This window comes from Chenopodium album, chromosome 26 (assembly GCF_948465745.1).
Source record: "Chenopodium album chromosome 26, dcCheAlbu1.1, whole genome shotgun sequence".
Lineage (NCBI taxonomy): Eukaryota > Viridiplantae > Streptophyta > Magnoliopsida > Caryophyllales > Amaranthaceae > Chenopodium > Chenopodium album.
In genome coordinates, this window is record NC_137859.1 from 34,752,521 (window position 1) to 34,766,774 (window position 14,254).

The following is a 14,254-nucleotide window of genomic DNA, read 5'->3' on the forward strand; positions in this document are numbered from 1 at the left end:
TCAACAACCCGAGTAAATTTTTTTAAATAAAGAGGGAATTAGGGGAGTAATTTAATCAAATTAAATACTTTAAACAAAGAATTACGAGGAATAAACTATGTACTTTAATGGGTATCTTAATTATCAAGCGTAGGATATTGGTGATCTATATAGTTGACTTAATCAAAACGATGACTTAACCTTGAAAGAATGGATAGACTAGGAAGTTTCTTTTTGATTTTTATAATTGCTTAATTATCTTGTGTTTATGATATGTGACAAATATCTTTGAATTTTTTTCTTTTTGAAAAAATATCTTTGAATTATTCAATTTACTCAACCTTGGAGTAATCTTGTTTGGTTACGGAAACAGCGAGACAGTTTCTCACTTAATTGCTAATGTCCACTATATTATTGAGTCATTGGGTTAATGTTCAACCCCCCAAAACAAATAAATCTTCTAAAAGAGGGAGGAAATTGCGTTTCAGACTTGAGTGATTGTTTTCTTAAATAGATCGATTAATATGTTCACACACTTAAACAATAAAACGTGTGAGGGTTGTCTGATGGTGAGACACTAAATGTAGAGGTTCAACCGTTCAAGAGCTTTCAAGCTATTAGAATCATGTAGAGTACCAAGCGAGGCTTGACTTTCCAATTTTCTTGATCAAGTGATGGGGTTTAAGATACCCATTAAAAATTAAGATCTTGTTAGGATTAGTATTAGTAATGGAGTCATGGGGAGCTCTACAACTACAAACTACAAGTCTAACACTAATCTTGTTCTTGTGCATGTGCTTAAATTAGCTTATCTAAGTTGTGTGTATATAGACTGCTTCAGGCCCACAAGTCCACAACCCACAAGTGTATAATTATTAAACCTTGTACAAAATGTTCAAATGCATTAATAAGTGGGCAATATGCCAATATGTCATATACAAAGTGCAAATAATGTTCAGGCCCACAACTTTTTATAAAAGTAAGAAAAAATAAAGAATAAAAAAAATAATTAAATACTCCCTCCGGCCCTATTTAATACTTCCTCCGTTCTTTTTTACTTGGCCCGCTTTGACTTTTACATTGTTCATCACCCTTCTTTTGACCGTCTTTTGTGAATAATATGCAAGGAAAAACATATTCGTGTAAGATCTTTTTGAATTCGTCTCATTAAGTTCTATCATAATATGTAAATTTTACAACTATTACTTATGGAGAATTAAAGTTATTAATCATTAAAGTTTTGCATTGGCAAGCGTGATAAAAGAAACAGGTCAAGTAAAAAAACAGAGGAATTAGTCACTTTTGAGCAATTTTCACAGGAATTAATAAACATGAATAAAAAGTAGCGTAAATACATTTAAAAAAGTAAATTTACATTGGGTATGTAAAAAAGTAGATAGAGAAAGTAATTAAAGTATATGGAAAAGTTAAATTTGTATAAATATTTTTGCAAATTGGAGAGAATTTTGGTAAAAAATTAATATTAATGGTATTTGAAAAAAACAAATGTGACTAACATTTTGAGGCACCAAAAATAAAATAAGTGACTATCAAATAGGGACGGAGAGAGTACTACGTATATGAATGCTGATGCAGATGTTCATTTGGAAAAGTAAAAAAAACCCTTTATTTTAAGATAACTCTGGTACTCCATATAAGGAGTTTAAAGTATTTATATTAAGCTAAATTATACGAGTAATTCGTATATTCTTCAAAAAAAAAAAAAAAAAAAATTCCTTATATTTTATACTCCCTCAATCCCTAAAAGAACGACCCATTTGGCCAAAACTTTGTCCCAAAAAGAATGACCCATTTGAAATTAAAACACCCATCAATTTGCAACAATATTTGTGCAAAATTAGCTTTCCCATATAAAAATTTTATTTACCATGTTATTTTATTACTTTCTCTCTCTTTTTTTTTACAAACCCCATGTAAATTTATCTTTCCAATATACTTTTACTTCTTTTTACTTAACTTCCTTAATACCCGTGTAATCAATCCAAATGGGTCGTTCTTTTTGGGACGGAGGGAGTACGAGTACAACATATTAATAAAATTACTCCGTAAAATTTAAATAATGCATAATTTCAAAGTCAATGAAGATTTTGAATAATTCAATAAATGTTAGGAAGGCCAAAAGACAATTGTCCATCTACTCCGTATAGAGTAATAGAGGAAGAGAGCAAAACTTTCAAAAATAATCTCGGGACTTTGATACGGAGTAAATTTTTTCAACTCATAAGTATTGGAAACTGTTAAGAATTAGAGAATCACTTTAATCCTGCTAATGGCTTTTGAGTATCTACGCTTACTAGTACAAAGCGTTCACTTAAGCTTAAGTTTAGTTACATTTCACAATTGATATCATAAAAATTTGGAATATACATTCAAAAACTCTATTATAACTTTATAAGGTACACTCTCTTATCTTATTCTTCGTCGAATACTTGTTGTTTGATTTTGTTTATCTATAATCTGTATACCTTTCTTGTTATTCTCCCATACATATTTAACAAACAAGGAATTATTTGTGCTTTACGTAGTTGGAAATGAACTTAAGGACTATAGGATAAATTTTTAATGTTACTTGTTGATATATTATGAAAATTGGAGTGTTTGTTTGGTTGAACTACATCGATATACAATGCAAGTTGGATCCTCCGAGTATGAAATTCGATCGGATCTATCTGTTGCGGTTGTGTTCCTTAATGTTATACATTCTTTCCTCGATTATTCAAGTAATAATAAATAGTGGCGTCTAGTTTTGTAACAGGACAGTGGTAATTTTGCAAAATAATGTTACATAAATTTGTAAAAGCACTACAAAAAATTTCATTTTGTCTTTCCATGAATAGTAAACAACTCAAAAAAACTATTTCGAAAGTTTACATTTGATAGTAAATTCAAAATTATGCATTTATGCATGGTTCTTTAATTTTCATATTATGCTGTATTTTTCTTTCTTGTTGGCTTAATTACAGGATCAGGAAGAGCCAATTGATGATGAATCATCGAAGCACAGACTGTCGTAAACTTGTAGTTAAATCGTGTGATGAAGAAAAAACATTGGATAGAATTAGTGGCTTACCTGATGAAGTACTGGGTCACATCCTTTCATTTCTTCCTACAAAGTGTGCAGTTGGTACGAGCATATTATCAACTTTATTCGAAAAGAAAGCTTTAAGAAGTTTGTATACCTCGTCTTGGCATTGCACCAAAAATCACGTATAGAAAAATTCAGTTTAATATGTAATAAGAACACCTATGAAAGTTCAGACCTCGACGTATGGATCAGTGCTGCAATATTGAAGGAAGTTCAACATCTCTACCTTAGCCTTGGTCATGGATACTTTAAAAGACAGAGTTTACCTTATATCTTCTTCAATTCTAAAACATTGGTGGTATTGGAAATTAGTGGTAGTTTCGAACTTGAAGTTCCAAACTCAGTGTGGTTGCCCTGCCTTAAAGTTCTTCATCTCAATCATATTAGATTTCCTGATGGAGATACTGTTGAAAGGTTTTTCTCCGGTTGCTCATCGCTTAAAGTACTGACACTCAATGACTGTGGTTTTCAAGGAGGCAACGCTTGCATTTATTCTGCCACACTCGAAGATTTGACTGTAATGTATATGTATTCCGGTAAAAGAATCCTTATTGATGCTCCTAGTATGACGATAGTATCATTTTTTTACTTATTTTGGGATGAACCACCTCGTGTTTATGACACTTCTTCTGTTACATATTTGTCTTTGCTAGGAAACTCTTTAAAGGTATGCATATATGCTTCATAATTTTATTTTTTTTCTTCACTTTTCTCATAAATGGTTGTTTAATTTTTTCAAGCTTGTTGTTACTCATGAGATACCAGCATATCCAAACTTGGAATGGTTGGAGCTTGATTCTTGTTCTGTTTATACATGGAAATATATGATTAATCTCCTTGGGAGCTTGCCTAGACTCGAAACTGTCATATTTCGACAGGTATGCATATATAACAGCACAAGTACTTTCGTCATTTCATATTATCAAACTACTTAACTAATTATGAAGTATTATATGTATTATACATTTATACTAGTATGTATTACATGTCATTTCAGTACTTGTACAATTTTAAGTACAAGTATGATTTACGGAGCATTAACTTACCTTCTTTTTTTTTTTTACTTTAGGGCTTAATTGAGCATAATGATGAATCTGACGAGGAGTGGCTTCATAACAAAGGATTGCATGAGGCTTCGTTGTATGTCAAGGTTATTGAAGTACATTACTTTTCTGGCAACGAGAGAGAGTTCGTTTTACTGGAGTATCTACTTCGAAATGGCATAGAATTGAAGTCATTGGTCTTGTACAAAAGTTGCAACATGGAGATGGAAATGGAACTATGGATGGCCAAGAAATTGTTGAGGCTACCAAGGACTTCGGATCACTGTTGTGTTGAACTAGTTTAGAATCCCATCTTTCAATTTGTTACGTATGATTTTAACACATTATCAGACATTCCTATCCTTAGTCTTTAGAGAAGATGGGCCTAATTATAAATTTATAATCGTGTATCTTTCATTTCAAATGTCATGTGTCCTTAGGGCGGCATATTAAATGATTAAAAAGGAATAATCAAGAATTATTAAACAATATAAGACCAATAGATGTGTGATTTGGTCATAAATTCTCAAACTAGTACTATTTTAAGAACTATCGATATTTAGTAGTGATAATAACTTTGTATGCAGTAGTAAGGGTTGTCGTATACGAAGTATGTCATAATTGAAAAAAGAAAGTTAGAAAGATAATTCTTGGCAAATAGGGCCATTGATTATTGTGTACAGCATCAAAACTTCACTAGAAACTCACTACATTTATATGGGCGTTGCAGCCAAAAAGGGGATGCATCATATATTCATATCCAAAGAAGTAGCCCACTTGCTAATTAAGTTTACTAATGTAATATGCAATTAGAAATAATTAAGCAGGAAATGCACCCCATTATCTCGATCTAGTTGACACTCTCCTTCAAAATAATTCCCTAAACCAATATATAATTTCACTAATTCAATGAAATGCACACATGACTAACCTCTTAATTGCATCCCTTTTGTACCCTTCCCAATTTCCATACCCCTTCATAATTCTATTGTAACATCATTATTTCCAAAACCTCTAATTCTTCACTTAGTTAGACCCCGAAACGATCGAAGACATAATGCATCCCTTTAACCCCGCACATCCCCTAATTCCAATTCCAACCAGGAGGCAGTCGTGTTGTTGTGGTCTAGGGGCTTGTTGCTCATGTAATTGCCTTTGTCATTGCCAAGCCGGGTGCATTTGCAAGGTCATGCTCTTTCTCTCCTTCTCTGGCGGCTTATTCGCTATACTCACGTTAGTCTTCAGGCAGGTCTGGCTACCTCAAGCGGTTAAATTTGATGCAACTAATGCCTCCCTTACCGCCTTCAATCTCACCAACAATTACCGCGTGCTCAACTACAACCTTGCCGTGAACTTCACTGTTCGAAACCCTGCTAATAACATAGAGGTATACTACAATGCAATTGAAGGAAGTGCCTTTTATGAAGGCCAAAGGTTGAGTACTACAAAAGGCCCTACTTTTTACCAAGGGCATAAGAGTAGCAAAGATTATGGTCCTTTATTTTTTAAGGGGCAAAAAGTAATGGTACTTGGGAGTGAAGATAGGTCTAATTATGAAAAGCAAACTAAAATTGGGGCTTATGAGATTAAGGTTAAGTTGTACTTAAAGACCAAGTTTAAGTTATTTGGGTTTATAAAGACTTGGACTTGGAAGCCTAAAATTAATTGTGATTTGATGGTTCCTTTGGAAGGAACATCTTCTAAGAAATTTAAGAGGACCAAGTGTCGTGTTAATATGATTGGATAGCCGAGTTTTTGTGGTTTAGGCATTGCACCGTATGTTGATTTAACTATTTCCTTTTTCCGTAGTATAAAGGGTTTGAATTTTATGAAAACAGACCTAAAATTTTGTAATCCGCAAAGTGAATACTTTTGCTTGTTGTATTTGACAATTTTTTGTTATTTTAATATACTAGGGCAGCTAATGCTGTTATACCTAGAGGAATTTATTTTTTATTTTTTTGTTGATCCCATGAACAACCCACAAGTGAGCATTCTTCTTGTCCCCCACTAAACACTAAAGGGGGAGTGTAGTGGTTATGCAATCCCACATTGAAAGAATTCAAGAGTTACCACCACAATATAAGGCTAAGGGGCTACTCCCCTCTTTGCCATATGGTTTTGAGGTAGAACCTCCTTGGTCTTGTAAAGTGGTGGACTTACACTCTCCAGTGATGGGTGCGGCCCAGGCCTGTTTCTAACATTTTTATTTTTTTTCTATTCCACCCGGTTCACCCTTTGGCCTAATCTCGATTCAAAGCTCAATTCTAGATAATTAGGTTCAATTCTCATCCCAACTATTGATACGGAGGATTGGACATGCGATTCCTAACAAGTGTAACTCCAATCACCACTACACCAATAATAAAATTGATGGGAAACTGGGAATAGTATATTGTCCTTTGCCTTTGCAAGATTAGCGGATAAACTGATAGAGTCATATGGATATTCCGTAACAACATTAGCGGATTGAGTATGGATAGTTTTAATTCCCGGCCCAATGAGCTCAGGATCATCATATCACCAGCCCAGCTTCGAATATATTAAATCCCAACTACGACATTTAACTTGAATTGGAGAACAAAACATTCCAATAGAATTTTCCACTTAAGTTTCAAGTCTTTCAACCAAAAAAAAAATTCTTTACGAAGAAAAAGAAAAAAAAAAAAAAAAATTGAATTTTCCTTCAAAACAACAAAAAACTAAAAAAACTTTGACTTAGCACTATCATCTATAAAAAAGAACAAAAATAAGAAAAGAAAAACGTGGACTTGGACTTGAAACTTGGTATACTTCACAAAGTTGTAAGTTGCTAATTAGTAATTGCCAATTGTTAGATTATGGACCACCAAATTGGTGGGCAACTAACGAATAACTAGGCTTATTATAAGTGATTAATCCAACGCTTAATTTTGTTTGGACCTTTACATTATTCTCCTACTAACCTTATATTATAATGACATAATCAAATAAAAATCAAAGAACCTTCCAATAATTATATACAATCCTGCCAATTCTGAATTATAATAGGGATCATATAAATAATTTTGTTAATTAAATTAGTATACAAGTAAACGCATACCATATGAAAGCTATACTAAACCACATGGCTTCAATTGCGGGGTCCACCTTGAAATTTCATAGTGAGAAATTAGAATATTCACCCTTTCTTCTCCGTTACTCCCTCTTGTATACATGTGATTTATTTTATTTTTCAGAAATGTGAAAATATGAATGAAAAGTTGAAGTGCATATTCTTTGAATTCCATTGTTTACGGGTCACTTCATAATCATAAAGGTTAAATTACGTTTTGTGATCTACGTAAAGGTTAATTATATTACATAAAGTAAGGAGTTTTTAATGAAGTAATAATATGTTGCTTAACTTTCCAAAAAAGGAAAAAAAATAAAATTACATACACTATTGTATCTATTGAGTGATTTATTTTGATCAATTCATCATATAGCAAAACTTTTATTAGTTATTACTTGTGTCTTACAAAATTAGTCATAGTCGTGCATCAGAGCACTTAATTTAAATTATTTAATTGATTCACAAACTAATTAATAATGTGTACAAAAAAAAAAAACCAATTAAAATAAATGTATATAAAAGTTTAATTCAATTGATTTTGCTCCTTTTCCTCTACTTTTTTTTTTAGAAGAATTTATCAATATAACTAACAATAGATGAAATTAAACTATTGTACCTCAAAATAAATACACACCGACCTTTCTTTAATTCCATAACTCTTTATATCAATTACATTGTTACTAGCTACTCGATCAATATATCTATTCTACTTATACAAATAATCCCGTGCATTATAAGATCGAACTATTTTGAACAATACTCTTATTTTTAAGTACAACTGTCAAATACACAATCAATATACGTGGTTTACTAACATTACATGACACCCTACCTTTGCCATTAAAATGAACGTTTATTTCATCTCATTTTCTACTTTTGTCTTTAATTTCCCTACCATTTGTTTAGAGGTGGTGGATGGACGATAAGCCATTAGTTTCCTCTCGCTTTCATTATTCTTCTTTTTTCATTAATACAATTCAACATAACATTAGATGCTAGTGCAATAATTCAAAAAGGCCAACATTTATATTTGAAATTAATAATACAAAACGTAACCAATTTGACTACTTTTTAATTATATTGAAATAAATATTTCTTATTATCCCCCAAAAACAACCTAACACCTCCACTAAATTCCATGCACTACGTACTTTTTCTCTTATTCACTCTTAGCCCTTCAATAACAAATATTTATCCACTAATTATATATGAATAAGAAAAATAATACATTTTTTATAACTTCCATGATTCCCCATTTAATTGCAAATCAATCTAACTTTTTTTAACCTTATTCATGGTAAATAACAAAAATTTACAATTTTATGAGAGGAAATAAACAAAAAGAGAGAATATAATAAATTAATAACTAATAACAAGGAAAAATAATAATAATACTTCATGTGATGAATATAATTGTTCACACACTAACGCTACAACCTTGGATAAGCTGGTATTTGATGGCGTTACGCCCTACCATTATTCCGGTACCGGGGTTATTCATCGGAATAAACGCCGGGCAGTTGACGTGGATGCGGTATGAGCCACTAACGAAAGACCCAACTCTAAATCTCACCCGTCCATCCATTTTAATAATAAGGTGAACACTTCCCATTTGAAGCTCGTTATTAATTTGAGCACCTATATAAGGAGCAATTGGTACGGACTGACCTTGTAGAAAAGGTGACCATATATTCATCCCTCTTGTATCTTGATACGTAGACGGAATCGAAGTTGGTAGACTGATTTGTTGATCGTGATACGTGGCGTAGGAGATCAGCCTGTCGTAGTAGATTCCGATTTTGTCATTCGGGTTCTTGGATTGTACGGTCACCTGAAAGATGGATGTGAGTTGTGCCGGGCTTGTTAGGTTAAAGTTGTAAAGGGTGGCATCTTGGAGGATAAAACTTGGCTTAGAGGGCTTAAGGACGGCCCATATGATAAGGACTATAAGGAGGACTACAAAGACAAAGATTAAAACTCCAGCGAATATTCGCTTTAGGAGGATCTTCTTCTTGTCCTTGTGGTGGCCGCAGTCTTTGACTGACATCGCGGCGGCTTAGCTTGATTTTTAGTGTATCGAACGTTACGTTGTGGTGGACTAGTGGTGGTGGTAAGGGAGGAGAGTTTTTTCTAAGAAGCTAATTAAGCAAAGTGATGAAGACTATTTATTTTGTTAGGGAAAAAATAAAGTTAACATCAAAGCATAAATATAGATAGAGAGAGGTTTGGAGTTGATAATGAAGGCGAGTACGTACGTTGACGCATATAAATGCCGTGTAATGGCTGTTTTAATGACCCGAAGAAAACTTTATTTTACTATAACTAGTGTTAAATGGTGGACTTTCGTTTACTTCTTAATTTATGATAATAATGGTAGGTAGGAACATGGGTATTTTATTTCATGTCACGACCTTTAACATTTAGGATTGCTGTCATATTAGTAGGTTGCAACTATTGTACAATTATACTTGTACTATTTCTTAATCATCAATATATATAATTATATACTTATAAGATGCAATTGCATAAGATAAATCAATAATTTATTTAATCATCTTCAATTTTTGTTTTGATCTTTACATGAAAGTTTGAACACTTTAATTTGGTTCATCTTATTTTTGACGGATACAGTATGTTTATCAATTTACCCTCTTACGATACAATAATTACATGTTTCAAATACTTTCCTCTAATTTAATTTATCCACTTTTTTCTTACTCAACTCACATTTCCGTGCTATTTTTGGCAAATAAAGTTCATCCTTTTATCCTCTTACATTATAATAATTACGCATTAACATTTACTTTCTATTATTTTATCTACTTCTTTCATTCATACTTTGCCCTCTTTTACTTAACTTTCAATTTTTTTTTTCACCCTTAATAATCTCTAGTGTCTTCCATATACTAAATTTTGTCACAATAGTACTCTCTATTCCTTTTTGTTTTTCCTATTAGAAATCTTAACACTATTCGTCATGAGATGAAATAATATTCTAAATAAATTTCAATACATAAAACACAATATAATTATCTTGGGTCTTATTTGACTTATTACAATTCAATGAGTAATTTATCACTGTGTACTCCTCGACATTCAACACTTACACTTTTTTTCTTCTAATTATATACATGCAAATAAAAATAAATTATAGTCAAATTAATGCATTGAAAAATGTGTATCATCGAAATGGACGGGATGAACTTTAAGATTAAAGGGAGCAAGTGTTAAGATCGAATGAAGATGGATGTAATATATTTATTTAAGGAAAGAAGTGACAAAAGATATGGTGTCAAAAAGAACTTTCTTTGTCATGGGTTAGTAAAATAGTAGTATAGTTATTTGGATCTGAGGACTATAAAACAAAGAATGTTACGAAATCAAGGTATTGTATATGATTTGTATCGTCCATTTTAAATTTTTTTTTTTCAGTGATTGATGGTTAACAACCGGCTTATGATAAGCAATAATAGTAGGTACCATTGTACCAATTTGTCACGTTCCACATACATAGCTCATGCTTAGTAATTGTACATAAATTGATTATTAACTAAAGAAAATAAACGTTAAATAATTATACGGAGCAATTTTGAATCCAACGTCACTTTTTATACAAACTTACAAATACTTATACAAAAGTAACCGTAATAGTATTGATCAAATGAAGTTACACATTAACAATAAAATGAAATTACGCATTTATAAATATAAAAAATTTAAAATGTTGCGATTATTAAATAATGAATTCTCGAGAGGGGATTGGCTACGGAGCCCTGGTGAAAACAAAAATTACAAAAGTTTCCGTCGGCTGGATGAAGACGTTGACTCACAATCATATGAAAACAAATGTAGATAGCTAATAAACATCATATCCACCACAATATGCCAATATGGAACCAACTTTCATGACAAAGAAGTTTCCAACTTGAAAAGACCGACTTTTTGTTTGTCTATTGTCACCTTGGTTATAGTTTTTCTACTCTTAGAATATGCTCTATACCAACTCTACCCCACAATTAAACTACTACCACATTTTATAGAGCTAAATCAATACTAATTGCTAAATGATTGTTACACTGTAAAACAAGCTTTTTAAAATAAATACTACGTATAACGATTATATTAATTTCTAGATCATGATCGATCTTCAGATTCTTCACACACCTAAATGCAAAAATAATTTATCTCCCTTTTTGAATTTTGGGTTGTCTATTAGTCTGACTTCTTCTTGTTTGATGTGGTAATTGGTAAATATTGTTATCTTTTTAATTTTTTATACATTTTGTTAGCTTATTTTAAGTGAAAATTCTAGTCAATCAATCAATCAATCAATCAATCAAAGCCTTAATCCCAAAAGTGGGGTCGGCTAACATGAACCAAATTTGATTATTCCGTGTAGTCATCAACATAAATCTTTCTCCTCCATCCCTTACGATCCAAAACTTCATCCTCACGTAAATCCATGCACTTCATATCCTTCCTCACTCCTTCCAACCAAGTCATCTTTGGTCTCCCTCTTCCTCGTTTAATCCCTCCATGGTCCCACTCTTCCACTCTTCGCACCGGTGCACCCTCGGGTCTCCGTCTTACATGTCCAAACCAACGCAGACGATTTTCCCTTAATTTATCTACAATGCCCGCCACACCTACTTTCTTGCGAATAACCTCATTTCTGATTCTATCTCTTAAAGTGTTTCCACACATCCACCTTAACATGCGCATTTCCGTAACCTCCATCTTTTTAATATGCTCTTTCTTAGAAGCCCAACATTCTGTACCATAGAGCAACACTGGTCTTATGGCAGTCCTGTAGAATTTTCCCTTCAACTTTAAGGGAATGCTGCGGTCGCATAACACTCCCGTGGCCGCTCTCCATTTAAGCCACCCTGACTTAATCCTGTGGGTCACGTCTTGATCAATGTCACCATTCTTCTGGATGATCGACCCTAGGTACTTAAAACATTCACTCATGGTCAAATCCTTTCCATCCAAACTCACCACTTCATTGCTTGTCCCCCTCTGAGTGCCAAAACGACATACCAAATATTCAGTCTTACTCCGACTTAGCTTAAACCCTCTAGATTCCAACCTTTGCCTCCATTGCTCCAACTTGACATTAACCCCCTCCTTAGTCTCATCCACCAAAACGATATCATCTGCGAACAACATACACCATGGAACCTCATCTTGAATTGGTCTAGTTACTTCATCTAGAACCGTTGCAAAAAGAAAAGGGCTTAATGCAGACCCTTGATGCAATCCGATTGTAATAGGGAAATCTTTTGTCAACCCTCCGCATGTCCTCACATTTGTTGACACATCCCGATACATATCCTTAACTAGGTCTACATACCTTCGTGGGATACCTTTCTTCAACATTGCCCACCAAAGTATCTCTCTTGGCACCTTGTCATATGCCTTCTCTAAATCAATAAAGACCATATGAAGATCTTTCTTCTTTACCCTATAAAACTCCATCATTTGTCTTATCAAATGGATTGCCTCCATAGTAGATCTCCCAGGCATAAAACCAAATTGGTTATCTGAAATGCTTGTGCATGCCCTCAACCTTTGTTCAATCACCCTTTCCCACAACTTCATAGTATGGCTCATAAGCTTAATTCCTCGATAGTTAGAACAATCTTGAGCGTCTCCTTTGTTTTTATAAACCGGGACCAAGGTGCTCTTCCTCCAATCTTGTGGGATCCTTGTAGCCGTCCATATCTTGTTGAAAAGGTTTGTTAACCAATCAATACCAATCTTACCCAAACACCTCCACACCTCTATCGGTACCCCATCAGGGCCAACCGCCTTCTTAGGTTTCATCTTCCTCAGTGCAATCTCCACCTCTACTCTCCTAATCCTTCGCACATACTCCATGTTGATTTCTTCATCACTCATAGAGGTATCTCCTATCACAACTCCATTACTTCCATTAAATAATTCATCGAAGTACCCCTTCCACCTGTCCTTGATGCCCTCCTCTTGCACTAGGACCATTTGGTTCTTATCTTTGACACACTTCACCATGCCAATATCCTTCCTTGCCTCTTGTCTTCTCTTTGCCATCTTATAAATGATCCTTTCTCCCTCCTTGGAATCAAGCTTTTCATAAACCTCCTGATATGCCTTTTCTTTTGCTTGGCGAACAGCTGCCTTTGCCTTACTCTTAGCCTCCTTATACGCTGCAAAGGTTTCATCACTCCTACATTTTCCTAAGGCTTGATAGCATTCCCTTTTTTGCTTAATTACTGCTTTCACCTCTTCATTCCACCACGAAGTATCTCTCTGTACCGAAGTTCTTCCCCTTACTTCCCCTAAGACCTCTTTGGCCACTCTTAGGAAACAGTTCTTCATTCGTAACCAAGTCCTGTCCGGATCCACCTCTCCATCCCAATCCGCTTCTTCAATTACCTTTTCTGTAAAAACCTTAGCTTTTGCATCCCTTAGGGTCCACCATCTTATCCTTGGTTCTTCTTGTCTAACTTTTTTCTTCGCCTTCTCTTTCAGACGAATAGTCATTACCAATAGCCGGTGTTGGGTGACCACACTCTCCCCTGGGATAACCTTACAGTTTATGCAACTTTGTCTATCTATGCTCCTTGTGAGCAGGAAGTCTATTTGAGTTGCATTTGCTCCATTCCGAAAAGTTATCAAGTGTGAATCCCTCTTCTTAAACCAAGTATTAGCCAAAATTAAATCATATGATTGGGCAAAATCCATAATAGCTTCACCACCGGCGTCCCTCTGCCCATACCCAAAGCCTCCATGGACACTCTCATAGCCATCTCGGCTCGCCCCAACGTGCCCATTTAGATCCCCTCCAATATATAACTTCTCTGAGTGGTGGACACCCTGCACCACCTCGTCTAGGTCCTCCCAAAATTGTCGTTTCTCTTCTGCATCTAAACCCACTTGGGGAGCATAAGCACTGATAACATTCACAATCTCCTTGCCACATAGCAACTTCAGCCTTATCAACCTATCGTTCTTCCGATAGACCTCGATCACCTCTTTTGCCAACCTCTCATC

At 34.1% G+C, this 14,254-nt stretch overlaps 2 protein-coding genes and 1 pseudogene across 2 annotated transcripts; 2 read left to right on the forward strand and 1 right to left on the reverse strand.

Annotated features, from left to right (window-relative positions):
- Positions 1-1,559: 1,559 nt before the first annotated feature.
- Positions 1,560-4,433, forward strand: LOC145617108 (putative FBD-associated F-box protein At3g50710). Its single transcript, XM_081671796.1, has 5 exons — positions 1,560-1,591; positions 2,964-3,169; positions 3,259-3,752; positions 3,826-3,963; positions 4,155-4,433. Exons 1-5 carry the CDS (start codon positions 1,560-1,562, stop codon positions 4,431-4,433), a joined length of 1,149 nt encoding a protein of 382 aa, XP_081527922.1.
- Positions 4,434-5,317: 884 nt separating this feature from the next.
- Positions 5,318-5,875, forward strand: LOC145617109 (NDR1/HIN1-like protein 3). The gene has a single exon (XM_081671797.1). It carries the CDS (start codon positions 5,318-5,320, stop codon positions 5,873-5,875), a length of 558 nt encoding a protein of 185 aa, XP_081527923.1.
- A 2,527-nt stretch (positions 5,876-8,402) lies between these two features.
- LOC145617958 (NDR1/HIN1-like protein 1 pseudogene) lies at positions 8,403-9,397 on the reverse strand (annotated as a pseudogene).
- Positions 9,398-14,254: the final 4,857 nt, after the last annotated feature.